Source organism: Triturus cristatus, chromosome 3_2, assembly GCF_964204655.1.
Source record: "Triturus cristatus chromosome 3_2, aTriCri1.1, whole genome shotgun sequence".
NCBI classification, from domain to species: Eukaryota; Metazoa; Chordata; class Amphibia; order Caudata; family Salamandridae; genus Triturus; species Triturus cristatus.
In genome coordinates, this window is record NC_140584.1 from 11463456 (window position 1) to 11490901 (window position 27446).

General features: G+C 42.9%; 1 protein-coding gene across 3 annotated transcripts in view; it reads right to left on the bottom strand.

The window, feature by feature from the left end:
- LOC146856679 (receptor-interacting serine/threonine-protein kinase 3-like) overlaps positions 1 to 27446 on the bottom strand; it is a 1419725-nt gene that overhangs the window by 500907 nt on the left and 891372 nt on the right. For all 3 annotated transcript variants that reach the window (XM_085647179.1, XM_085647180.1, XM_085647181.1), the window contains exon 7: positions 27116 to 27170. In XM_085647179.1, the coding sequence (XP_085503305.1) occupies positions 27116 to 27170 (55 nt within the window). The remainder of the gene's footprint in view (positions 1 to 27115; positions 27171 to 27446) is intronic.

Consider the following 27446-nt stretch of genomic DNA (forward strand, 5'->3'; position numbering starts at 1 on the left):
TATCAAATGGCAGAGGGCATGTGCGGTAATGTGAAGGACAGAGACCCCAAGGCGAATCTGAAAAGCTCAAAACATTCTCCGCCTATTTCAGAATCACCGGTTAAAGGCAGCTCAGATTCTGTCTCTACCCTGGAGGCTGTTCTACTTAAGTTCAAAATGGTAAATGATATAGCACAAAGTACAAAAAACAACAAGCGCAATTATTTTAAAGAGCGGTCAATACGTGTCTCTAATGTCGAAACAAGAATCAGCAATGTGGAAGACTACATAGAAAGCCAAGCAAAACATATTCAGAGCTTAGAACTCTCTATTTCATCCCCGAGGAGAGATATTACAGAGAAAGAAGATCGCAATCAGAGAGGTAATCTCCATATATTTGGGACGCAGGAGGCGATTGAAAATTCAGCTTCATCGGTAGTCAACTTCTTGATTTTCTGGATCCCAAGTGTGTTGCAACTTTCTTTCAAAAAAGACTTTGAAATAGAACGGGCTCACAGAGTTCCTACTTTTAAACGAAAAAACATGACTACACGAATACCATTGATCTTCAAACCCCTGTGACACCAACATACAGATCATATTCTGGAATATATGAGGAAGATCAAGATGATACAATGGGAGGGTCATAACATTTCTATTTCACAGGACTATACCAGACATACTGTAATCCGCCGGAAGGAGTTCCCAAATCTACACACAGGACTTGTTGATATGGGACACCCATACTCCTTCTTTGGCTCCTCAAGATTCTGGATAACCTTCAAATGCCAGTCACAGGTCTTCTACGAACCGGCAGACCTCTCAGCTTTCTTGGATAACCATTCTGAATCTCAGATGGACTCAGATTCTCCACCTGGTACTTCACGGTCTTAGCTGCTCAGTGGGTTCCGGCCTGTTCTCTACTATTCCATGAGGATCCATATCCTTTAGAAGTTCAATAACAAATCGTTTTCTCTTTGCATAAGCTATTGATTACAGGCTTTCATGTGACTTTCTTGAATTATCCTAGTTTTACCTTGTACAGCTCCTTTTCATGTACGCTTACCTGTTATCACTCCCTTGATTTCTTATGATACCTGCACATGTTGAGTTTATATACTAAATACATTGCTACGTAATGTTTGTCTTGAGATAAAGCTCTTTTAGGACCACACTTTTTAGTGTGCTTATTTATGAGCAGGGGTGAGGTGGGGGGTGCATTATGTGCAGTCATGCATAGGTACATATAACTTTCCGTATATTGTCTGTCACGCTAATGTTTGGTTAAATTGATATTGGAGTATTGTTATTTGTTTATTTTCAAGTCTTACCTTATCGGCGCTCTTGGTATTACAATGTCTATAATCTGTTCATAGCTTGTAGATGGGTCTCTCTATTCATCTTGGCCTGTCGCTTACTTCCAGCTTTTGATTCCAACATCAATATAATTCTCTCCTTCACTCAGTCTCAGATATATTTCCCTTCTTCTTTTGACACCTCCCAACCACATATTGACTTCAATTAGTAATGTTCCACCAAAATTACTCCACATTCACTAACCTATATTAACTTCTGTGAGTATTCTGTGTCTAAAATATATTTCTAATGCTTATATGAATGCTTGTGGTTGTGGAGGTGGGTATACAGACCAAAACATATACTTTAGTGTCAATAGAGCTATTTTCATTAAATGCTACCTTTACATAAGTATGTTTTTCACATTACATTTGAATATTTAGGAATGGCCTGATGTTATACCCCACTTAAAATGCTGTTGTTATACTAATAAGCGGTCATGGCATTTATGGTGTCGCTCTTAGTCTCTTAGTTCCGCTGTTTTCCAGTCCTCTGGTGTAAGAACCTGGCTCTATATATACTACACAAAAATGAGGTCCAAGTGACCCCAGAGGTAGGCAGAGGTTAAAGTTAGATAGAACCTTACTCTCTAATATGTGGTAGAGTGGTCGAGCAGTAACGCAGTATCAGAGGACAGTGTTAAGCATTTGATGTACACACTAAGTCAGCAAATTAATTCACACACTCAATAACTGAACTCAAGTAAATTGTGTTTGTATAAAAATATATACTGTTATTTTATTTTTAGAACCAAGCAAGCCTGGCACCGGTAAGCATTAAATACTTTTCAGTAATCAGTTACTGGATATAGAACAGTTTAAAAATGCAATGGCAACTGTACTTTGTTTGATTTACAGGGGATGCCGTAGGTTGCAACATTTAGCAAAATACAGTACATTGAAGCGAATAGGCTTTTTCAGTAAACTGCAGGTAAGTTACTTTTTATGTTACTTTTCTAACTCAGTGCTGGATACCTAGACTCAGCACTGGGACATTTCCCGGAAACAGGTAAGTAATTACGTTTTGGTTATTCCCATGATTTTTAAAGAATATTTTTAGATTTTAAAACTCCACACTTTGTCGTTTTTTTAAAGAAAAACAGTGCATTGAAATTGATAGGCTTCTTCAGTAGATTAGAGGTAAGTTACTTTGTACGTTACTTTTCTAACTCAGTACTGGATACCTGGATGCAGCATTGTGACAGGTAGCAAATACGTTGGTTATTTGTGCGATTTGTAAAGAATATTTATAGATTTCAAATCTCCACACTTAGAAACTTTTTGGAAGAAAATGGTCAATGTTATACTATGGAGAAAAAAGAAGTTAACAGTTCACAGGTAAGTAATCGACTGTGGGAGTTAAGGTTCTGGGGTTAGACTCAGGGATCCCCCAGGGTCAGTGATGCACTGCTGTTGCACCCTCAGCGGCACTAAGGGCGGCCAGGTGCAGAGTGTTGAGGCCCAATGTTATCCAATGGGGGATAGGGAGCCTCCGGTTGGTGGCTGCTGGCAAGCAGGCCATTGGGTTGTGGGAGCAAAGCTCCTAGGGTTATGGTGAGGGCAAATGGGGAAACAAAGTAGCACAAAAGGTGCACCCTCAGCAGCACTGGCGCAGCTGGGCGCAGAGTGCTGTTTCCACGCCGGGTGCCCTGTTGTTTTCTATGGACAACCTCCGGTTTGCAAAAGCACTGCAGGCAGGGAGACAAAGGACTTCTGGGTGCGACCATCACTTGGAGAGATAAGTTGGGAAGTTAAGGGTTGGTTAGGCACCATTGGTTTGGGCACACAAGGCCATGGGGCATCAGGTGCAGGGGTGGCTTTTGGGGTCGCATCTTCATACCAGCTCCTGGTCGCGGTTAGGGGGGCCTTCTGGATTTAGGCTGCAGGCGTCGGCTGGAAGCTTGACGCAGGTCAGGGGTTGCCAGATCTTGGGTCAGGATCACCGGGGTGACCTCCTCATGGTATTTTTCCACTCGAGCTCGGGCTGGGTTCGGCGGGTGCAGAGTGGGCTGGATTCGCGGTCTCTGGCTTGTGCCAGAAGCTGCAGTTTGAACAAATCCGGTGTTCACGGGAGATGCAGTCTTTAGAAGTGAAGGCAGACAGGTCCTCCGGGTTTCTTGAGGTTGCTGGCTGCAGGACACACCGGGATTTCGCAGGAGCAGGTTCGAGGGGGAGACAGACCGGTAGGGCTGGGGCCAAGTCAGTGGGCGTTGGCCTCTTGTTAGCTCTGCATGGCTCTTCAGTCCTTCTTCTTATCTTCTTTCTTGTTTCTTGGCTGGATCTGAGGAAGCAAGGTTCAGGGTGCCCCCTAAATACTAGATTTAGGGACGTTACAGGTAGGTACGTGCAGAGACCAATGGGTCCCTTTCCTGGGGTGGGTATAACCCCTATCGTGCCACCCTCCAGTGGGAGGGAGCAGGAGCCTGTACCTGGTTGGCTGGGTCCCCCATCCTCAAGATGGCGGGGACTCCAGGTTGTGCTTCACCTCGCCTCCCCCACCTGAGGGGTGTAGTTGGAAGAGGCGGGCACACCTCTCTTCCTCACTTGTTTTTCCTGCTGGTTCTCCCACCCAAAGTGGGGGGAGAACCAGTGGGTTTCCAGTTGCTGAAAGCAGCAATTGGTATGGAGAGGCTCACAAAGGTGGCATGCCTTTGAAGCCTCCCCTTTGTGAACCCTGCCCATCTTGGGGGTGGAGGCTTGGCACCTTGTCCCAGGATGTGCATTGTTTCAGGCCCCCGAGAGCAGCAGGCTCTCGGCCCAGGAGTCCAGAAACATGTCTGTTGGTGGCAGCCTAAGCAGCCACTCAGTCAGGTCACTAAGAGTTGGTCGAGTTTCAGGGGTGCCCTCTGTTGTGCATTTTACATTAAATCCCACACTGGCATCAGTGTGGGTTTAACGTGCCGAGAAGTTTGATATCAAACTTCCCAGTTCTCAGTATAGTCATTATGGTGTTGTGGAGTTCGTAATGACAAACTCCCAGCACCATATACTCTTAATGGCAGCACTGCACTTAGAAGGCCCAGGAATGGACTTGGGCACTGTAGGGGTACAGAGCTGTACCCTCACCACTGGCATAGGGCACCCGAGGTGACTGATGTATGCCAGGGCAGTGGTTTGTGGGCATGGCACACAGGGATGTGTGCAACGTCGACTCTTCATTTTGTTCTGCACCAATACACGCAGCCTGCAAAGGCAGTGTGTGGGTGTAAAGGTACAGGTCCTCTAAGGGTGGCACAATAAGTGCTGCAGCCCTTAGAGGTCTTCCCTGGTCACAGTGCCCTGGGTACCTGTGGTACCATTTACCTGGGGCTGACACATGGCCAGAGATGCCAATTGGGTTAGTTTTAGGGAAAGAACACAAGCCCTGGGAACCTGATTGTCAGGGACCCAGGGCACACCAAGAAAAAGTGCATCAGTTGTCTGGCAAAAAGTGGGGTGGGGCTTACTACAACAGAAACCCACTTTCCTACATCCTGGTCTTTTAATACTCTCTGATAGAGTTGTTTGTACCGGTTATGGCAGCTTTTGCTGTTACTCGTCCATGTTTGTAATCCCCTGCTTGATGTCTCTCACAGACAATCCCTGACGGGGGGCATTGGTGTCGCTCTGGATAAGTCCAGAGAACATTTGGGCCGACATGGTTTTTCCTTATGTTTTATCCCTCTCTTTTCGTTGCCCCTTCCTGACGGGATATCTGCTTAATTATCTCTGCTCTTAACATAACCCATGGCCTATTTGAGCCCCATACTCAGTATTGTCTTCTGTTCACACAATACGTATCTGTATGTCTAGTATGAATGTAGTTTCTCTAAATGTTAAGAGTCTGAATCACCCGGTGAAGAGAGCCAAGATTTTAGATTATTGTAAAAGTCTGTCTGGTGATTTAATTCTACTCCAAGAAACCACGATAGGCTTTAAAGTAGCTCTTCTAATAAGGAGAGAGTGGGTTTTGAATGCAACATTCTCTGAAGCAAATGAGAAGAAAAATGGGGTTATCAACATGATCTCTAAAACGCCGGGCTTATCTATAATCTCAGCTGAACATGATACTAATGGGAAATGGTTACTCACACGACTGACTAATGGGACAGACAAATTATATGTTATGAACTTATATTCTCCAAATACAAATGACACTAATTTTTGGCGTGTGATAAACAAAAAACTTGCAGATATTCCGCAAAACTCTGCAACAATTGTTGGAGGAGACTTTAATCTTCCTTTAGATCCTATTTTAGACAGGCATACTGAATTTAGATTCAGACCTCCCAAGGCACACAAACTATTGCTTAGTATGTGTTTTTCACACCATCTTTAGGATGCCTAGAGACTCCATCACCCTACCGGTAGTGAGTTTATGTTTTTTTCTCCACCCCATTCAGGTTTTTCTCGCATCGATTATCTCCTAGTGGATGCCTCCCTTCTAAAAAATGCAGTGAACGCTATGATTCACCCAATAGGTGTTTCCAATCATGGGCCAATCTCGTTATCCATTCTAGGCCTTACAGATACAAAAGGGAATCGTAATTGGCACCTAAATACAGACATTTTATAGGATGTTGCTGAGATTAAAGATCTCAAAGACGAGATTTACTGCTTCAAATTATCAGTTGATTCCCCCATAATACTTTGGGATGCGTTCAAATGTGTCACAAGGGGTCAAATCATTTAAAAAATGTCTAAACGTAATGGTGATATTAAGAGATCCCTCTAATCTCTGGGTGCCAAAATTAAACAAAAAGAGGAGCTCTGCAGACATTCTAACAATAAATACCTCCTCCAACATAATAAGCAATTAAAATATTCCTTTAACTCTATAGTCAACAAACATGCTTACCTTGGGGTGCACGCTCAGAATTCAAGCCAATTATTGCTACGAAACAGAGCCGGTAAATTATTAGCTTCTACTCTCAAATATTGCAATACTAATACCACACAGATTACCCATATTACAGACAAGGATGGATTGAAAAAATTTCATACCCAAGATATTGACGAAGTTTTTAGAAAATGTTGGGAACACTTGTATACCCAACAAAAAACTGCACTAAACTTGTCAACAATTTCTCAAATCTTTCACTATTTCCACTGTATCAGATGAAGATAAATTGAATTTACGTAAACAGATTGAAATCGAGGAGATTATTAAATCAATTAAGACCACTCATTCTGGGAAAGCTCCTGGTCCTCATAGCTGCCCCATAGCCTTCTATAAGACTTTCACTTCCTCGTTCTTCAGGTATCTTAAAAAGGTTTTTGACCGTTATGTCTTGTCAGGCAAAGTCTAGGGAACAGCAGCAGAGGCCCCTATAGTGGTAATAAATAAAGAAGGCAAGAATCACTTGGATCCAATTAATTTCCTCTCCATTTCATTACTGAACATGGAAGCAATAGTTTTGTGAAAAGTCTAGTAAATAGATTGGAAAGTCACATTCCTGCTCTCATCCATAATCCACAGACAGTTTGTGTTAAGGGTAGGCTCACAAGAGATAATATTTGCACATTCTGTCACATTTTAGAGAAAGCACGACTCTCATAATTACTGACGGTTGTGATTGCTCTTCATGCCGAAAAGGAGTTTGACAAGGTGACTTGGCCTTTTTTATATGCAGTTTTAGCGTAACATACCCTTGGGAACTCTTTTATCAATATGGTAATGGCGCTCTATGGTCAACCTAAAGCTAATATTAGAATTAATGGTATGACATCCCCTTACTTTGCACTCCACCAAGGAAAGAGACAAGGTTGCTTGCTCTCACCCCAACTCTTTCTTCTATCCATTTATCCACTTCTCTGATTTATTACTTCAGATCCCAAGATCAAAGAACTCCATTTTGTAATACACAAACTTAAAAGGGCTGCTTACGCAGATGATGTCCTCATCTTTTCGGAAGATATTGAGTCTTAGGCCGCCAGGTGTCACCGCAGCGCGGGACGCTTTTTTCCTGTGATCTGCCTGCCTGCTGTTCAAACGGGGACGCTTCTTCCGGTGACCTGCCTGGCTCCTGTTAAAATCACTCACCTGCCGTGAGGGGAACGGCTCTCTTCAGTGGGGTGCTTTCGTGCCCTAATTCCAGTTTTGACTGTGGACGCTTCCATCATTGCCGTGAGGGGAACGGCTCACTCGGACTTCAGCCCCCAGCATCCTTGGTGAGCGGCACTTGCGGTGACGACACCTGGCAGCGCCGGTCCACTACTTAGGCCGCCAGGTGTCACCGCAGCGCGGGACGCGCGCGGGCGGCGCCCGGGCGAAGCCCGGGCCAAGGGCGGGCCCGTCCTTGCCCGTCAGTGGCCGGTAGAGGCTGGGCTGGGCTCCTTCTCTTGGATTCTGAGTTTATTGTATAGTAAATTGTATTGGGGCCCGGAGGCTTTACTTGGTATTAGGGTACAGTGCTATTGGTGGGCTGTTTGTTGTGCAGTGTCTCCCTCAACATGAGTAAAAGGAAGTTGGAGAGAAGGATAGCGGGCACTCTGGATGATTACCTTACAAGGGTTGAATTAGAAATAACTGATAAAATCCTAGCTGTGGAACGGAGGCTGTCATTGGATCCATTGTCAACCCTGACCAGTGTTGCCCCTGTTGCCACTAATGACATCCTGCCGGACGCGTGCTCGGCTCCCTGTTTATTTGGGGGCTTGTCTAATACGACCTCATGTACTGGTCATATTGATCTATCTCCTCCTTCTAGTCTCCCTCCCACTCCTGTAATGGTATCCACACGTGCGAATAATAGAGCAGCTGGTTCTAAAGCCAGAGAACCCCCTTGTAAAAAGAGGAAGAGCAGGGTACAATCTAAACTTCCCACTTCCAGAGTTCCCACAGGCCCACTGGATATGCAGCCCCCAACCCAATCTATTGCTCCTATAAGTACAAGTAACTTACAGTGTCCAGGCCAGCAGAGCTTTGAAAGTTTAAACTCCTTATTGCGGGACCAATTAACGATACTGATCCAACCAGTCCTTGCTAAGCTTGATACTGTGGTAACTAGACTTAACAACATAGAAGATAACTTGGCGAAACTCGAATTGTTAGCAGTAACTACATCCGCGCAGCTTACTGTGGAAGGGACTAGCAGTACTAGTGCTAGGCCTATGATGGCACAAAATGCTATAGGATCCTACACAAATAATTCTGCGACCATAACTGCTCCAAGGGCTCAACCCCTCAGACCTCCCACAGCTCATAATGTTGTTAGAAGTCCTCTGACCAATCATCAGCCTACCGAGGAACTGACAAGGCCTGTACCACCAAACTTAGTGGCTTTGGAAGAACCAAGGAGTCTTCATCTCCCCCCAGAAGCCACACCCTATACAATCATCTTAGCCAATGTCCCACATTTGGCGGAGGGGTCTAGTGAGCATTGGTCTAATTTACAAAATAAAGCTTTGTACTTCCTAGGTAGGAAGTTTGGGGCGACCCAACCACTTTTTGAAGAGTTTAAAATGGTCAGGCGTGTGCCCTGGGTTGGGCATGATCAAAAGGCCATAAGAGGTGACTGTGTTGTACTAAGTTTCAGGTCTCCCCTACTGGTAGAACGTATCCTGGAGCAGGCAACACACCTTGCTCCCTCCCAAGAAGAGATTCTAATTCTACCCCTAGGTTACTTCTATAGGCCAGTAAGGACATTGACCCATATGTCACTACGTGGATCCCATTGTGGCCCTTTATTGGGACCTCATCCAATTAGGTTAACTAATCGTTTTGCTGCACTGTCCACTCTGGAGGACAACGATTGACAGGGGGATAATTCAGTGTCGACCTGTCCTGTGTTAAACGGGAGTTTATCGCGGGTCTGTAGGGAGCCAGTTCTTCCCCTACAATCTTTGTCACAAGACAACGAACTGGCCCCTTCTGCTACACCTGTACCCATGAGTGTATCCCCCGTCTGCCTTATTAATGACCCCCCAACGGAGGCACAGTTAACAAATTCGTCAAATATTAATGCCTGCTCATCAATTTCTTCATGGAATATAGCCGGACTTTATTCTAAACTGGCTTCTCCTGACTGGGTGGCGTTTGTAGATCGGGTCGACATTTGGTGCTTCCAAGAAACATGGGCAGTTGACCCGATTTATCGAGTAGGGTACCTAAACTTTTATAAAGCAGCTACGAGGGGTATCAGAGGCAGACCGGTGGGTGGCTTGTCAATATGGGTACGCCAATGTGAAGGTATAGAAGCAAGGGAAGTCCCTACGGATAGCCCTGATATATTGGCCATACATATTTCCTCTACTAGGGGCCTCAACGTCTATATACTTAACACCTACCTTAGGGGTGTTCCAGGTGGAAAATGCCCTCCCCCTGTTTTTGTATTGGACCAAACTCTACGAATTCCACCTAGAACTGGCCACAGGGTAGTGGCAGGTGACTTTAATGCCTGTTTCGAACCGCTTGGCTTCGATGATGGGCTTCTTTCAGAGGCTGAGGATTCCGTGTGGGGCATTCCCCAATTAGAATTAAACCCCATTGGCAAATGGTCACAAATAGCCCTGTTCCTAAAAGGGCTCTGTTTGGAAATGGGGTTGCGTGCTGTCAATGGAAGAACACCATCGGATAAGGTTGGCAAGTTCACCTTTGATAACGGAAGAAGTAGGAGCAGAATCGGCTATATTTTAGTTAATTGTGAGCTATGGGCAGATGTCATTGACATGGTTGTGACGGACAGGCTAGAGAGTAATCACAATCCCCTGATGCTGACTCTTTCCGATAGCAGTTTTTCAGGAGGTGCTACGGATGATGTATGCTCCTTTCAGGTCCAAGTCACCATGTCAAACGATTTGAGAAGGGTCCGTTGGCCTAAGATTGCCCCTGATCCTACTGCTAGGGCTGCTATTAGGGTACTGGTTAATGATGCTCTGTCTAAGTTGTATAATTGTGACTCAAAGGAAGAGATTATTAACTGCACCCCAGACATACATTGTGAATTATTTACTGCTCTTAAAATCTTTTTCATTAAAAATGTCCCAGCCACTGTTAAACCCATTAGCCAGCGGGAAAACACGTGGTTTGATGCAGGGTGCAGAAAGTCACGCAAAGCCCTAATTCAAGCAATCAAATTAAGTGAGCCGATATTGATCAGGAGCTGTAGAGCCGCATATAAATCCGCCCAAAGGGCAGCTAAGTTAAACTGGGATGAATCTCGCTGGCGTGAGTTATTTGAGGCTTATGTGGGCAGAAACATGTGCCATTTTTGGCACCTTTTGAAATGGGGCAGTAACCCGCAGGCTATGACCCCGGCCAACCATGTTGCACCCGCCCAGTGGGCTAGTTACTTTGAAAATCAGTTTAAGTCCACTGAAACCTCACTTAATGCCTCGCTGCATCTCAGTGATGCAGGTGTGTTAGAGTTTACCTGTAGTGAGGTGACTCTAATACTAAAATCTCTCCCCAACGGTAAGGCCCCAGGTCCTGACTGCATACCTGCTGATTTATTTAAACAGGACTTGGATCTATGGGTCCCCTATCTAAAAAACTTAGCTAATGCCCTGGCCTGTGGTGCGTCGGCACCGGAATCTTGGTTCGGGGCTGAAATTTTGCCAATTTATAAGAAGGGCGATCGTTCAGTCCCCGCCAACTATCGCCCAATTAGCTTAATAGATGCGGCCCAAAAAATTACTGCGCGGTTGCTGTTGGGCCGCATCACTAGTTGGATCACTGATAATAATGTCCTGACGCCCCTTCAGGCCGGGTTTCGGTCACACGTTGGAACCTTAGACCAAGCCCTTAGGTTTACACTTTTATATTGGAAGGAAGTCTATTTAGGGGGGGGTATGCTCTTCGCAGCATTTGTGGACCTAAGGTCCGCATTCGACTTGGTGCCTAGACCAAAACTGTGGGAGGCTCTTCGGGAGATGGGCATGCCTGCCGAATATCTGAGGCTTTTAGTTAAATTGCACACTAACACATATGCACAGGTTAGATGGGGTAAGCCTGGGGAAGTGACTACGAGATTCAAAGTGTCTAAAGGGGTCAGGCAAGGGTGTGTCCCTACACTGTTCTCCTTGTTTATCAATGGAGTAACTAGATACTTTTCTGACTGCCCGACTGATGCCCCCTCGTTGGCAGGAATGAAAGTGCCCCTGCTCATGTTCGCGGACGATACGCTCCTCATTTCTAAAACCCGACAGGGGCTTCAATTGGCCCTCTCTAGGTTTGAGTTATTCTGCCGCGAACATGAGCTCGAGGTCAACGTGGGGAAAACCAAATTTATGGTTCTTCGTGGCACACGCCCCGTTAAAGCTAGGGTTGATATGGCTGGTGCAAGGCTGGAACAGACCTCTACATTTACATATTTGGGGGTCACCTTTAGTGATAACCTAAGTTGGGGGCCCCAGATAGAATTGTTTAGGTTAAAGCACTCCCAACTTGGTGGTGCCTTATTAAAGGAACATATGCATTCCTGCACTAAACCCATTGCACCTGTGATACAAATTTATGGCTCTAAAATCCTCCCTGCAGTCATGTATGGTGCCGAGCTATGGGGGTTTAGTAACCTTGACTCCTTGAGGGTGGCCCAAAACAACTTCTTGAGATCATTGATAGGGCTACCCCCCTCCACCCCACGCATCCCCTTGTTATTCGATCTGGGTTGCCAACCCATAGAGGATATGATCCGGTATAGGCCCCTGGCGTTTTGGCGACGCCTATGGACTACCCCGGAGCTATCCATTTATGCTAAAGCGCTGCATGAGGTAAAGGATATGAGAGGCTCCCATAGAATTCGTTGGCTCACAGAAATCAAACTTATTCTGACAGAAATGGGCATGGGTGACTTGTGGTCCAACCCTGTGTCGGCTGTGTTTCCCCCTAAAAAAATATATAGGGATGCCTACTGGCTTTGGGCCTCACAAAAACGATATACTCCTTCTACTGGTGGTTCCCTGACCTCAATTTATTTGTCTATTAAGGATCAATCATCTTTAGAAGTATATTGGGACGTAATAACCAAAAAGCTGGATCGGAAATTATACCACCAATTCAGAATTGGTACCCTTCCTTTAGGTTCCTTTACTTCTAGCTGGTCCTTAAATGGCACTGATAAATGCCCATCCTGTAAAAATTTGGTCGAAACAGAAGATCATTTTATATTTGTATGCCCGGCATATTACCAACCTAGGCGAGTCTGGCTGCGACCTGTGTGTTGTGAACTAGGTGTTAGATCAGCCCAGGCCGCTAGAAGGATCCTAAAGACTGATACTTCCTCTCTTGTGGTCATTGGTCTAGCCAAATATATTAGTTGGGCGTGGCTTATACGGAAAAGATGAAATTTTACCACTGGTTATACATACTATAGCGTATCATTACCCCCAACTGTAGAATGAACTTCAAGTCAAAGTCTATGTACGTTTAATACTTTTTTATTGATCTTAACCTGTTATTTATTAAATAGTTTTTAGTCTCAATTGTTATAAATAATACACTCACTTTTTAATTGTATTTGATGAATTTTAAATATCTTTTAAGATGAAATACTCGAAATAAAGACTGTTTTGACTGACTGAGTCAGCAATCCCTTCTTATTTAACATTATTTGTGACTTTTCATTTATTTCTCGTTATACTCTTAATAAGGATAAAACTGAAGTAATCCCCATAAATCCACTTTGCCTTCCTTCACACCTAGGAGACTCGGGCCTTAAATGGCAGGCTGCACGCATTACATATACGGCAATCTGGTTATGTAGGGACCTTACTGATACTCTACTCTGTAATGAAACTTATACAACCAACAAGGTGAAGATCTTTTATTGTCCTGGTCACCTAAATACATTTCCTGGTGGGGCAGACTACAAACACTTAAAATTATGATTACTCCAATTATTAATTTCCTGTCATCCATGCGCCCTTTAAAACTTTCACCCTCTTTTTTCCATGAAATTGACAAACTTACTTCTAGATTTCTATGGAGTGATAAGAGAACGAGGATTTCCTACAAATCTCTTGGGGAATCACCCATATTAGGGGGTTGCAATATTCTGGATTGTCAAGTCAAGTCAAAACCACTTTATTCGATTATTTAAAATCATAAAAGTATGCTATACAAATACAGAAGTATTAAAAGTCTAATTAATAGCAAATATACAAATAAAAACTATACAATAACAGTTAAAAATTCATGATTAACCATAGCCAACTTAAGCAGTTAATACAGATTCAATTCTCAGTTGTTAGAGGGGATCAACATGTTGTACAGTTTTTAGTCTGACCCTCCTCTCTCTGACAGATGCTGCTAGAAAGCTGGCAACACAGAACATAATTAATGGACACTCTAACAGGTTTAAAAACATTAGGGCTGGCTTGCACTGAATAAAATTCATACTTCTTAACAGTGGAATGATAAACCTTTTCCTAGCGTATTTAAAAAATGGGCAAAAGAACAGAAAGTGCATGGTGTCTTGGGGGGAAAAGTCATCGCACTTGCAGGGTACAGCGTCTTCTGGTCTACTCCAACCCTCCACATCCCATAGTACCATATGTATTTGGTTGAACCGCAGTTTAGTCAACAACCATCTATGGAAGGAATTGGTGACTAATGTCAGGTATAGTGGCATCCCCGGGGACGGGGTTACCAAGACATGCCCTCTGACCGAGGATTTACAAAGTTCAACTCCCTCTCGCTCGGCCTCCCTTAATCTGATAAAATTAGATTTTACCCACTCAAGATCTGCCTTACATAGGGATTCTGGGTTAGAAAAAATGTCTGGTCTCCCCATGTATGCAGCTAGCATCTCAATATTAGACAACCACTGGATTTTATTCCTATTGTCTAATCTAATACAGTCCTTTAGGATTTTATGGTTGAGGGAGAGATTCGGGTTTAACCATGTTTTCATCCATAGCAATAATGGTGCTAGTTTAATTATGTCTGTTATGTAACCGAACCCAAGTTCCAAGTGGACTGAATAGGAAGCGGTTGATTGTGGGAGGCCAAGAAGGGAGCGCAAAAATTTGTTTTCCTCCGTCTGGATCACATCATGTTTAATGTAGCCCCAAATTGACGCCCCGTACCTAACAATAGATATGGTTTTGGCTTTATAAATTGTTAATATTGCCTCGACCAGCTTTCCTCCCAGCCTTTTTGCAAAACCTAGTACTGCCGCAGAAGAGTTTCTCGCGGAATTTGCCTTTAATAAAAGCTGGGGGGACCAAGAACTTTTGTCATCGAAAACTACTCCTAGGTAGGTGAATACTCTCACTCGTGAGATTTCTTCTCCCCCGCAAAAGAAGGGCTTAACATTATTTTTTGCTCGGCCCAACGACATCACATGTGATTTGCTGTTATTTACTACCAGGTCCAAACTTTTCATAAAGTCTCCAAATGAGTCCAACAATTTTTGCAAGGCCAAGGGAGTCCTGGCCAGAAGAACGGCATCATCCGCGTATAGGAGGACCGGAATCGGGGTGCCTCCCATGCGCGGAATGTCCGGTGTTGCTGCCAACAGATTATGTTCCAGGGCATTAATATATAATGTAAACAGCATGGGGGCTAATATACATCCCTGTCGTACCCCTCTGCTGGACTTAAAACTGGATGTACCTTTCCCCTCGGTCGTCATCCTAATAGAGGCGTTCAAGTCTTTGTGGAGCTCAGCAAGGAAGTACACAAGGGACCTATCAAGTCCCATTTCCAGGAGCATTGTCCACAATTTAGACCTGTTGACGAGGTCAAAAGCTGTGGACAAATCCATAAAACCCAGGTAAATGGAACCCCAGGCCGCCTTGGTGTATTCGGCTGTTATTAGGAGAAGGTTCAAACATTGGGCCTCCGTACTCCGCCCAGCTCTAAAGCCATATTGGGCATCTGACAGAATGTTATTGTCAGAGGCCCACCCCGTTATCCTAGCTAGGATAACTTTCCCCAAGATCTTTATAGAGGAATCCAACAGGGATATGGGCCTATAACATCTGGGGTCTGCCCTTTGACCTTTCTTAAAGACCGGTATTATAACCGACCGGGACCACGATTTAGGGAATCCAACACAAGCCGAGTTATTAAATACATTTGTCAGTATATTGGCCCAAAACAAAGGATTGGCCTTATACAAATCGGTTGGAACTCCGTCTGGTCCAGGAGCCTTCTTTCCTGCAGAATCTTCAATCGCTTTGGTAACCTCTCCTAAATGAAACCTAACTGGCATAGAGGTGGGTTCCAAGGCTTGTCCCACGAAAGTTTCTAATTCGAGGTGACTGCCATATATATTTTCAAAATGGCTCAGCCATTCCTCCTCTGCAATATTAGTTTCCAGCACATTATTTTTAATATTAGAGAAAAGGGGCGTGTTAATAATTGACCAAAATTTTGCACTGTCTTTTAAAGTAGCTTTGTCCATAAGTTCAACCCAGGCATTATGTTTAATTTCTTTTTTCCTATCCTCCAACGTTTTTTATAATCTCTTCTGAGCTGTGACACCAGGATTTTATTCCTCGGTCGCGCCTGGAGAGCTTTTTTGAGGTAGTTGTAGGATTTAGTGCATTTATGATCAAACCAGCCCATAACTAATCTGTTATTGGCTGGTCTACTTTTACTGGTTAGCTCTTTTGCCACTTTGAGGCAGATAGCTTCATACGAGGATATTACTTGCTTCCCCGTAGAATGTTGATCTCCACATATTTCTAGATCCATAGCCGCCTCTAATGTAATGGTGTTAAAAAACTCCTCTGGAATTACCTTGCTCCAGTTTAGCCTCCTCCCCTGATCTTTTGTCTTCACTTCAGCAACCATCATGAAGGGGGTGGATGTATTTAAAAAAGAGAAACCATCTAACAATTCAATTGCCACTGGATTATGGTCGCTAAAAGTAGACTGTATAGCATTATAAAAAACTACATATTTTAAAAGGCCAGAAGAGAGAAATATGTAGTCAATTATTGTATCACTATCCCTACCTATAAAAGTGGTGACCCGTGACCTTTGATCGAAGAAGCCTGGGTCATACAATTCATTTTCAGATAGGAGTTTCTCCAGTGCTTCCCCCTTTTTTGAGTGCTCAAAGTGTTGCGGAGATGTAAAATCTGGCCCATCAATGTCAATTAACAAACAATTGTGACTACATAAGTGCACATTAAAATTGCCTAACAAAATATAGTGGCAAAAAGTGGTTTGCTTTAAAGTATAGGTATTTAAAAAATTCGACAGCCAAAGCAGGTGAACATTCGGCGAGTCCCCTTGCTGGGAATTATAACAATTCACTAGTAATAATTTCGTGTTATTAGTGAGTTTGAATTCCAAGATAGGAAAATTATTGGATAAACAGAATATCCTGCTAACTGTCCCTCTTAGTTTCACCGATACCAGGACCACTAAACCCCCTATAGCCCTCCCAGACATTGATTTTATTGCTTGGACAAAATAGGACGTAAAACCGTCCAACCAAAAATCGCAATCGATTTCCCAGGTCTCTTGAAAAGCCATAATGTCGTAGTCTTTCAAGAAACTTAACCAGGAGGTATTATCTCTCTTGGATCGTAAACCCGCCACATTCCAAGTTACCATCTTGATATTTGCCCCCTTAGGATTACCATGAGTCATTTGACTACAATTGTTACCAACGGGGTTCGTAGGTGCTTGGTCTATTTCCTGAGGCGCCAAACCGGGGCAAGACTCATCCCCTATACCCTCAGTAGCCTCTCGTCAATCACACATATCCAGGGAAGAAAATACCTCAAATCGATTGCGTGTAGGGATATTGGACCCATACTTAAAGTAATTTTCTCCTCCAGGACCCTGGTTGTAAAACGGCGTCAATGCAGTCACTGGTATATAATTTCTCGATTTTATGCTATGTTGGAGATCTCTGGGGGGGTAGTTATAAAAGAAACCAAGAGGACGCGCCTGGATACTGTTTTCATCTTGTGCCAGAGCGGCAGCCCTCAATAAGACAGTAGTCACATGTTGTGGATGTCTGAAGTTAACTATTATGCATTCACCTACACAGAATGTTTTAGAAGACCCAATCCAGCTCACTCGTCTAGTGCTTAAGATATCATTGGCAAAGTTAAACGGGAATCCACACTTCCTGTGCAACCAGGAAACAGTCTTGTGTTTAAGAGAGTCATGAGTTTCCTTGAGCGTTAGGTCTGAGTAACTATCCTGGGGCGGTACGTTAGTTAAAATCACAACATAAGGGGAACATGCCGGGGATAAATTTATAAATCTACTTTTCTTTTCATCCTGGGTATTCAATGTCGCAACCGACCCCGTTGAAACTGGTATAGCAGTTCTTTGTACAAAAGTAGGCTCTGGTAAGGTTGGTATAACTGGAACTTTAGTATTTGGGGGCTGAGGTGTTTGCTGTTGGTTTACTACTCTGACTGCATTCTCTTGCCCAGCTACGCCCGTCACCTTATTGTTGCTATCTATCGATTTTTGGTGTTTTGTTAGCAAACCTCCTAGCCTTTTGACCTCATCGGCCACAGTATCTAATTTCCGACCTAGGGGCTGCACAAACTGATCTAATTTGGATTCAAATACAACCTCTAGGGAGCGCAGTAGTTGTGATAATTGATCAGGGTGTATTTGGCTGTTTGCGACAATTCTGTCTACTCGAGAGATTGGGTGCCCGTCAAAATTAACCTGTACTTGTTTGGTAATGTCAACCCTTTTTCTAGACTTCTCCCCCCCCCCCTTTTGCTATGCTGCTTCCTACAGTTTCTGACTGGTCTAGCAACAGAGGTGACTTCATCAGTAATTTCACTCGGTATGAATGTATCAGAAGCTGAAGAATCCATGTGAACCTGGGCTGTATCCGTGAAAGCAGCTATGGAAGCCGGCTCGCAGATACCATGTTCCAGCGGGCTCTCTACAGGTATCAGAGGAACTTGGGTACTTATTGAAGGACTATCCATTCCCAGAGAGGCCCTTCGATCGTTATTTATTTTATTTACCTTTTTCACCAAATAATTATCAAGAGGACCTAACCCCGGTGTAAGTGAGTCCTTTAGTCCTATAGGCATTGTGAACACTAGCAGATATATTAGTTATCAGCAGCAATGGAATGAATGGAATCTCATTTGCACCACTGGAACAATATGACAGGGAAACACTTTACCAGAGACGAAGTCCTCTGTGTCCTGGTAATCCAGCACAAAATGCAAAGGGTATGGCCGAGCCCAGCCACGGCCAGTCCCGGACTGTCACAGACTGTCCCGCCCTTGTCCCGGGCTTCTCCCGGCGCCGCCCGTGCGCGTCCCGCGACGCGGAGGGAGCCTCTCGCTGTTTAGCGCCTCCTGGCGCGACGGCGGGCGGAAGTGCCCCAGTGGCGCTCGGGAGCCTGGGGAATGTAGTCCGATGGTGCGGTATCGTGAATGGCAGAACGCGGCTGCGGGATTACCAGCGCGCGTGAAGGCGGTGTCTGCCTGCGGGCCCCAAGGTACGTGCTCTCTCCTCCTTGCTCCTTGCACAACAAACAGTGTCCCCCGCTCCACCGAGGGAGCCTCTCGCTTTTTAGCGCCTCCTGGCGCGACGGCGGGCAGAAGTGCCCCAGTGGCGCTCGGGAGCCTGGGGAATGTAGTCCGATGATGCGGTATCGTGAATGGCAGAACGCGGCTGCGGGATTACCAGCGCGTGTGAAGGTGGTGTCTGCCTGCGGGCCCCAAGGTACGTGCTCTCTCCTCCTTGCTCCTTGCACAACAAACAGTGTCCCCCCTGGATTGGAATCTATATCAATTATCTTTCCTAGCGGCTCAAGAAGCGATTGGGTTTCTACCAGATATCGATTATATCCCACTGTAGATATATATAGAACGTGAACTGTGCTCCCCTTTTAGCACAGTTTCCCTTCTCACAATGTCCAGATTTACAGTTACACATTCCCAGCTTATTATTTTTGATACGGTCAATGCTTTAAAATACTTAGACAGACTAATTTCAAAACAAATCCAGATGGACTTCATTATGGCTCAACCCTAAACTCGTTACTGACATTGAGCTTAGCAGTGCATCTCAGTGGGTCTCTAAAGGCATCTACGTTGTATAACTTCTTTCATGTCTGTATCTGTCAGTCAGTCAAGAATACTTGATTCGGCAGCTCAAGGCCTTAAAAGTGAACATATCATACAAAAATACATTTCATTGACAGTTTTAAAAACCACAATTAAGATAAAAGCATTCTTAATATCAGTCAGAGGGCCGAGTTCTATTTACATGATAAAGCAAAAGCATTATATTAAATTCATAGTGCGAAGATCAGCTACAGCCAAATTCAATAGACAAGTGATGACACGGAGTGGACCCTGTGATAAAATCATATAAAAACTAATAACAGTTAAAAAGTCATTTTTCCTGCACCGAATGGCTCCTGTTAAAAAACGTGCAACCCCTGAACAAACCATGGGGGAAGATAGCATTTGAAGGTACAATAAGGCGGGCCTGACTTGGGAAAATAACATCTCTGAGTAATGGTAAAAGGAATCTCTGACGTAAAGAAACATAATAATCACAAAAGAAGATAAACTGAAGAGTATCCTGCTCAGAGAAATTGTCGCAAGGACAAGGTTTTAAAGTGACAGGTTTTGAAAAACCTTGGGGGACAGTCAAGAGCCAGAGAACCATTTGCAGAAGAAATCTGGTCAATAGAAAACGATGGAAGAGGTTGCCAACGATGAGTAGATATGGTTGAACTTGGTCATACAAAGATAATGTAACATATCGCCTCACCGTTAGTTTTACCAACTCCTTTTCTTCCCTGAGTCCCTTGTGCTTAACCAGAAACTGCTGTTTGATATTTCTGATTTTAGGTTTATCCAGTAGTTTAGGGTTAAAAAATAAGTTAGGACAAACTTACCATTTTGTTGAGTCCATTATATACTTTAGCCAGGGGATGTGTTCAGCTCTGTCTAGCGCTAGGCAGTCAGTAATTATTATTTGATTTATAATAGAACTTGCCCAAACTCTCAACCAGAGCAATAGGGGGGCTACTGATATCTGAACCGATATATCCCACTCCTATTTCTTCATGTAATATGTATGCAGGAGTGGAAGGCGGGACTGCCAAGAGTTTACGTAAAAACTTGTCTTCGGTGTGCTGAACGTAATTTCCTTCCTTATATCCCCATATATCACAGCCATAAGTTGCCATGGGGATACATTTTTCTTTATATATCTTCATCAGGGCCGGAATGGGTTTAGACCCTAATCTCTTGGCAAAATTTTATGTTGCCCCCGTTGCTCTAATTAGAGTATTCTTTTTTTTGTGATTTGTGGGCACCATGACCCGCATCCATCAAAAAATACCCCCACATAGGGGAATGTTGGATCCTTTGTTAATTCGACCCCTTTACAGTAAAATGTAATCTTTTTTTGTGACTTTCCAGGACCGATCAACATAGTATGTGATTTCTTAAAATTTGTTGAAAGGTCTAGAGAGTCCATGAAAACTATAAAACCATCAAAAGTGATTGAAGCCCCACTGCAGTTCTAGCTGTTAAAACCGTGTCATCCAGAAATAAAAGTGCGGGAATCATCTTGTCACCAAACCTAGGGATGTCTTTACAAATGGCTGTTAGAAAGTATTTATATGTAGTGTGAATAAGAGGGGGCCAGGATACAACCCTGTCGTACCCCTCTCTTCACATCCCAGGGCGTTGACAGATCACCATTATTGTTATATCTGACAGCAGCTGTATTATTTTCATGGATAGTATATAAAAAGGCCACAAGCTCTGGTTCAAGACCATATCACTTAAAATTAACCATAACATTGATCTGTTAACACATTCGAATGCTTGCATTAAATCCATGAATGAGAAAATGTAATATACCCTTTTTAGCAATGGTATACTTTCCTACCACTAGGCGTAAATTTAAACATTGGTCCAAAGTCCCTTTGCCTGGCCTGAAATCATTTTGCATATTGGAGATAACATTTCGGTGGTCCAGCCATAAACGGTTCAGTACGACTTTGCCCATTATTTTGGCTGCAGAATCTAGGAGTGAGTTCGGCCTATAACATGTAGGCTCGTCCCTCGCACCCTTTTTAAAAATGGGAACAATGACTGCCTTTCCCCAGGTTACTGACAATTCACGTAAACATGCGGCGTTGAAAACGTTTGCCAAAATATTAGCCCAGACATTCGGATCAGCCTTATATAAATCAGCCGGGACCCCGTCGGGGTCGGCGCCTTTCCACCAGATATGGATATGATTGCGTTATGGACCTCTTCTACACTAAAGTGGAGTGGCGTACTAGTTTGCCCACCTTCTCTATACTCTTTCAATTCTCCTAAGTTTGCATCACTAAATATATGGCCAAAATGCAATACCCATTTATCGGCTGGGATTAGGCAATCAGTGTTAGAGTTAGGAGTTTCAGAAAGGAAAGGAATATTGACCACAGACCCAAAATTGGAACTATCTTTCAACACACTAGCTTGCCCCAATGCATCCCATGCCTGCTCCCTTAGCTGCTTCTTCCTATTCTGAACAGCTAACTTATAAGCCTTTCTTTTATCCCTGATTTCTACTTCGTCCCTAGGCATGGATTTTAAGGCCTGCACAAGCTCCATATGGGTCACTGAACATGCACCATTGAACCACCTTACAGCCTTCGGGCGTCTGGCCCCACCCACAACCGTGAGGTCAGATTGCATTTGTTTTGGTAGTTTCCCGAAGGCTGTTATGATGGAACTACCCTGCATGTCAGGGTCTAAACAAGACTCGATTTCAGAGGTACAAACGGTATACAAATTATTCAAAAAGTTATCTGGAACAACCATTTCCCGCTTTAGCCTGATCTTTAGTATTTATATATTTGTTTATCGGACAAGTGGTTGGTTCTTCAATTTCAATAACAGAGAGTGTACCTAGCGCTAATAACTTGGCTGGCATTGATACTGGGAGTGAGATCTGTTTATCTGAAATGTCTCATATTAATCATGTACGAGAAGATACTGGAGACGTAAATCCAACCAATTGTAGAATTATTAGCTGGAACATTGCGGGCTTAAGATCTAAGAGAGATGATCCTAACTGGCTAGATTTTATAAAAACATTTGATATAATTGCCTTTCAGAAAACTTGGGACGGGTGGGATAATTTTTGGTTGGATGGTTTCAGTTCCTATTTCCTACCAGCCCGAGCTGCTTCGGCAGGAAGAGCAAAAGGTAGTCTTATGTTACTTTTGTCCTTGAAACTAAGGGGTCTCACAAAAAGGATTGACATAGACTCCTTCAATTGTCTGGCAGTAGAAATATGTTCCCCAAACTATCTTGTGAATTTTTATAATTCTGGGGAGAATGATTTCAGGAATCAACATTTGAGCATTTTAAAACTTTTTTTTAGAAAATTACAGGGTAATGCAATCCACTTTGAACTATGTTGTGCTTTTGGGTGATTTTACTATACATCTTTGCGATTTGCACTGCCAAATTGAAGATGATTTTGGTTATAACTTTGCAACGACCCCCCATTTTGAACATTCAGAGCAGGGGGAGGGTTTAGAAGTCTCTCTTGTCTGAAGCTGACCTTTTTGAAGCCGGTTTTGCTAATGACTTTGAGTGGTGCCCCACGTTTAAATCTGCGGCCAGAGACACCATTATTGATTATATATTTTTATCTCCTATGCTACTAGATAAAGTAGTTTTCTATAATGCCAGGGAATCGCCTTTTAGTGACCATAACCCTGTCATTTTGGAACTAGACAAAAGTTGCGGTTTATTGGCCTCTGGTAGTAGGCACTCTGCTCCTAGCAGTGTGACCACCTGTGATCAGGGGAGAAGGCTCAGATGGTCTAAAGTTATGCCTGATATTTTCTTTATAGACCTGGGCGAGAAAAGCAAAGGGAACATCTTAATATGTGCTGACCCCTCTAGCACGCTGGATGCTATTTTTAGAGCCTTTGAGGGTATTTGTAACCAAATAGCTAGCGATTTAACAGTCAATTCCAAACAAAGAGCGTTACGTTGCTTGAAATGGTTTGATGATTAATGCTCACGTGCTCATCGATCCCTTATTCTAGCATTGAAAAGTCTACCCCGTGATAGGGTTTTAATTGCTGACTTGCGGAAACAGTATAAAATAGCTATTAATAGCCGGAAAGCAGAGATCAAGGCAGATGCATGGCATGCGTTGTTATCAGTAGAGGTACTAAGGGATAGCTCAAAATTTTGGTAAATTATCAACACCCCCTTCTTCTCTGGTATGGATAATGGGATTCAGGAATGCAACATCACAGAGGCTCAATGGTTGTCTCATTTTGAGGCAATCTATGCCTCTACTGAGGCTCATGGCTTGTTTTTTAGACCATCATCTGGTCAAGCCTTAGTTCCACTTGTCTTTTCTGAAGAGGAAGTGGAGAAAGCAATCAGAGAGACTACTAGTGATAAGGCCCCAGGCCCTGACTGTGTCCCTGCAGATCTTTATAAACGTGAACCCAAATTTTGGGCAAAAATTTTGGTAAACGTCTTTAATGTCTCCAGTATATTAGGGTTTCGTGCATCATGGTCCCGATCGATTATCATCCAGATTTTAAAAAAGGGTCAGAGAGGGGACCCGCGGTGTTATAGACCAATATCCCTGATCGACACTTCTGTGAAGATATTAGGATAAGTGATTTTAACCAAAATTTGGGATTGGGCTACTGAGAAGAATATTATTTCTGTCTTACAATACGGGTTTAGAAAAGGTAGAAGCACCATCGACCAGTGCCTCAATCTGTCCCTATTAATCAGTAAATATACTGTGGCAAAACAAGGCTGTTTAAAGATGGCATTTATGGACTTATCCTCAGCGTTTGACCTGGTCAACAGGTCAAAACTATGGATTATTCTGATGGATAAAGGTCTTGACCCATCTTTAGTGTATTTTTTGGCCGATCTTCATCAAGATCTTACTGCTTCGGTCAGGATTTCACAGGATGGCAAATGTTCAAGTTCCTTTAAATCAGCCAGAGGCGTCCGTCAGGGGTGCATCCTGGCGCCTCCGCTTTTCAACCTTTACATCAATGACCTAGACAAGTCACTTTTGGCGGCGTCTTTGGACATCCCGCGTGTAGGAGACTGTCCTATCCTGGTCCTCCTATACGCGGATGACGCTGTTCTTCTAGCACGTACGGCGGTGGGTCTCCAGCGGCTCCTAGATGCCTTTGGGGCCCACATGTAGTCACTGGATTTGGTAGTAAACATTGGAAAGTCTCATATTATGTCGTCTGGTCATAGAGTTAGAAAATCCAAATCTTTTTATTGTAATGGGCTGGAAGTGACTTCGGTCTCTTCCTTTACTTATTTAGGGTTTGTTTTTGACGATAGGTCTTCTTGGATACCCCAACAGAAAATTTAAAAGAATGCTATTATTCGATCCTCTCTAGATCTAATGGGGTTCGCAAAGCGTCTGGGGGCCAGACCCATTGAGAGCATACTGAAAATATATAAAGCAAAGTGTCTGGCGATTGCGGCCTAAGGTTCCTCTATATGGGGTTTTAAAGAACAGGCTGGTATCCAAATAGCTGAAAATAAATTTTTATGCAGCCTTTTATCAGTCCCACAATCTACTCCAACTTTTTCTATACATCAGGAACTGGGGATAGGTTATATTTCTGACAATTTGAGTACAGCTACGTTGCTCTGCTGGCTCAAAACTTGGTTCAACCCTGAATTGACCTTGAATCACCAGATCCTACGAGACTGTGTTTATTTAGATAATTCTAACTAGATTAAGTGCTTGTCTTATCTTAAACATATGTTAAATAAATTGGGGCGGCCAGAGCTATTCAAAGTCCCTGAAAAGATCCGGAAGGAGGATGTGTTGTGGGTGAAAACAAATTTCAAGAACCTATTGTCTGTGGAAAGGGAAGAACATGAGTTACATAAACCCTTAGTTAGGGCCCATTTTTTAACAAAAACGAATACCTGTATTGAACCTTATTTGGTAAAAGTAAATAAGCCCTTTCATCGTTGGCTTTTAATTAGGTTCCGTTTTAATTTGGTTCCTTTTTTATTAGGCGATTTCCAGGAGTGGTGTAATCCTGAGAATGCGGACCCTTGTCAATGTGATAATTATTCTCTCCAGGATACCCTCCATTTTATTATGTTTTGTCATTTTTATACTGTTATTCGTAAGAAGTATTTAGTTACCATCCTGAGAGGAAGGGGTTTTCTGCAGGCTAGACCAGAGTTACTCTATCGGCAGACATTGAATACTCCATGGGATATTTGTAATATTGCGTGTTTCTTGGTTGCTGCTATGAGGCTTAAGAAAAATAGACATTTGTCGTTGAATATTTTCTAGATATCCAATTGTTATTATGTATGTAAATCCAAAAGTCTGTGATTTTGGTTATAATGAATTTTATAAGAAGGATTGTTTACATATTTTGTCTGAATGTTTGTATTTAATATCCATGTTAGCTGTGTACTGTACTTTTATGATTTTAAATTAATCGAATAAAGTGATTTGACTGACTGACTGAATAACAGAGAGTGATATAGCGACAGTAAGGGGATTATGGTCACTAAAACCTGACCAGGTGACAATTAATTCCTCACTAAACAAAACTAGTTGAGCCGACAGTAGAATATAATCGGTGATGCTTGACCTTCCATTCCATACATAAGTGGGTACTGACGACCAACTGTCTGCTTGCTGAAGGCAACATAGATTTTGATTTGAGAGGATGCCTTCAAGCAAGATACATGAGCGTGTGCTCAAAATGAGTGAGTGAGGAAAGAAAATCCCCCTGGTCCTGGATTGTGAAACAATTTAGGTAACATTGGTGAATGCTGAAATCCCCTAAGATTATTACATCATAATAAGATGATTGGGTCTCCTCATAATTTTTCAGAAACTCCTTTAAATGCTTTCCGGCATGTATGTATTGCAGTATACTTTGAAAGTATATTTATTTTCCTAAATACAATAAAATGCTTGACTACAAACAAAATCTAACCAGGAGTGTTGGAAATGAAAATAAAATTAACATTACACTATCCACTATCTGAGATGAGTGATGGCATATTAAAGTTCAGCAACCTGTCTTTCTGTTGAAATATTGAAAAAAGTGGAACATAACCTATTAGCAAACGTTAACAAGGTGAACATGCACAGCAAACATACACTACAGCAAAAGTAAATTTAAATTATCATGAAAGAACCAAGATTAACCTCTTGGGCCATAGACTTTTAAAGAAAACCATTTGCAAACGGAAAGGCCCTTTAGATTATCTCTGCCTCAAAAGTTCACCAGTATCTCAAACTGAAGAGAAATTATGCAAAAACATATGACTGAAGTTCATGAAGACATCTAATGAACAGAAATGATAGTTTAATAAATAGCAAAAAAAGGATAAGGACCCAGTTACAACTACAGGGTTAATTTAATTTCAATAAGAGATTCCAAGTTGAATGGTGTTTCATCACGAGCTAATTGCACATGCAATGTTTGCTCTACTTGTGCAAATTACAATCTCATGTACGCTGCATGCACAAAGGTTTCAGCAGGTGAAACATAGTGAGAATGTTATTAGCAAATAGCATGAAATTCCAAATGAGCACACCATGAAGCACACTTCAGTGTGCGCAATCTGGAATTTTGCACCCTAGAGAGCGATCCACATTGCACAAGTCACAAAGCTTTACCAGCCATAAACCTAAGGACACATAGTGCAGTTTTCATAATTTGTACATGAGCAAATAACGCCCAATTTAAAATCCTGTTTCAGGTGCAAGCTGTAGTTGGCAGTCAAAATATTATTATACATGTAGTTATAATCAAGGCAACTGAGTTGAAGGTATTGTATATCACCAAACACTGGACTATGGTACCAGCGACCAGTTCATAACTTGCACTAACCTGTGTCCGAGGGAAGAATCTCAGAATCGCAAGTCTTGGAGCTTAAAATGACTTCCTAGTGATAAAAAAGAAAGATGGTTTAATAGCAATCAGCCAGTCAAAGTTTATTATTAAGTTATGATCTCACAAGATTAGACACTAAGACAAAAAAACACCAGTTGCCATAGCTTACTTACTGCAGTGCTTCAGCTAACATGTGACCTTTAGAAAGGTACAAGACACTTGTTGGTGAAGCATATGTTTCAGAGATGGCACGTAGTAAAAACGCCACCAGTGGTGGTAGGTGTGGTGTTTCCACAGGTCTTCCTGTTTGTACAAGTTCATTAGAACT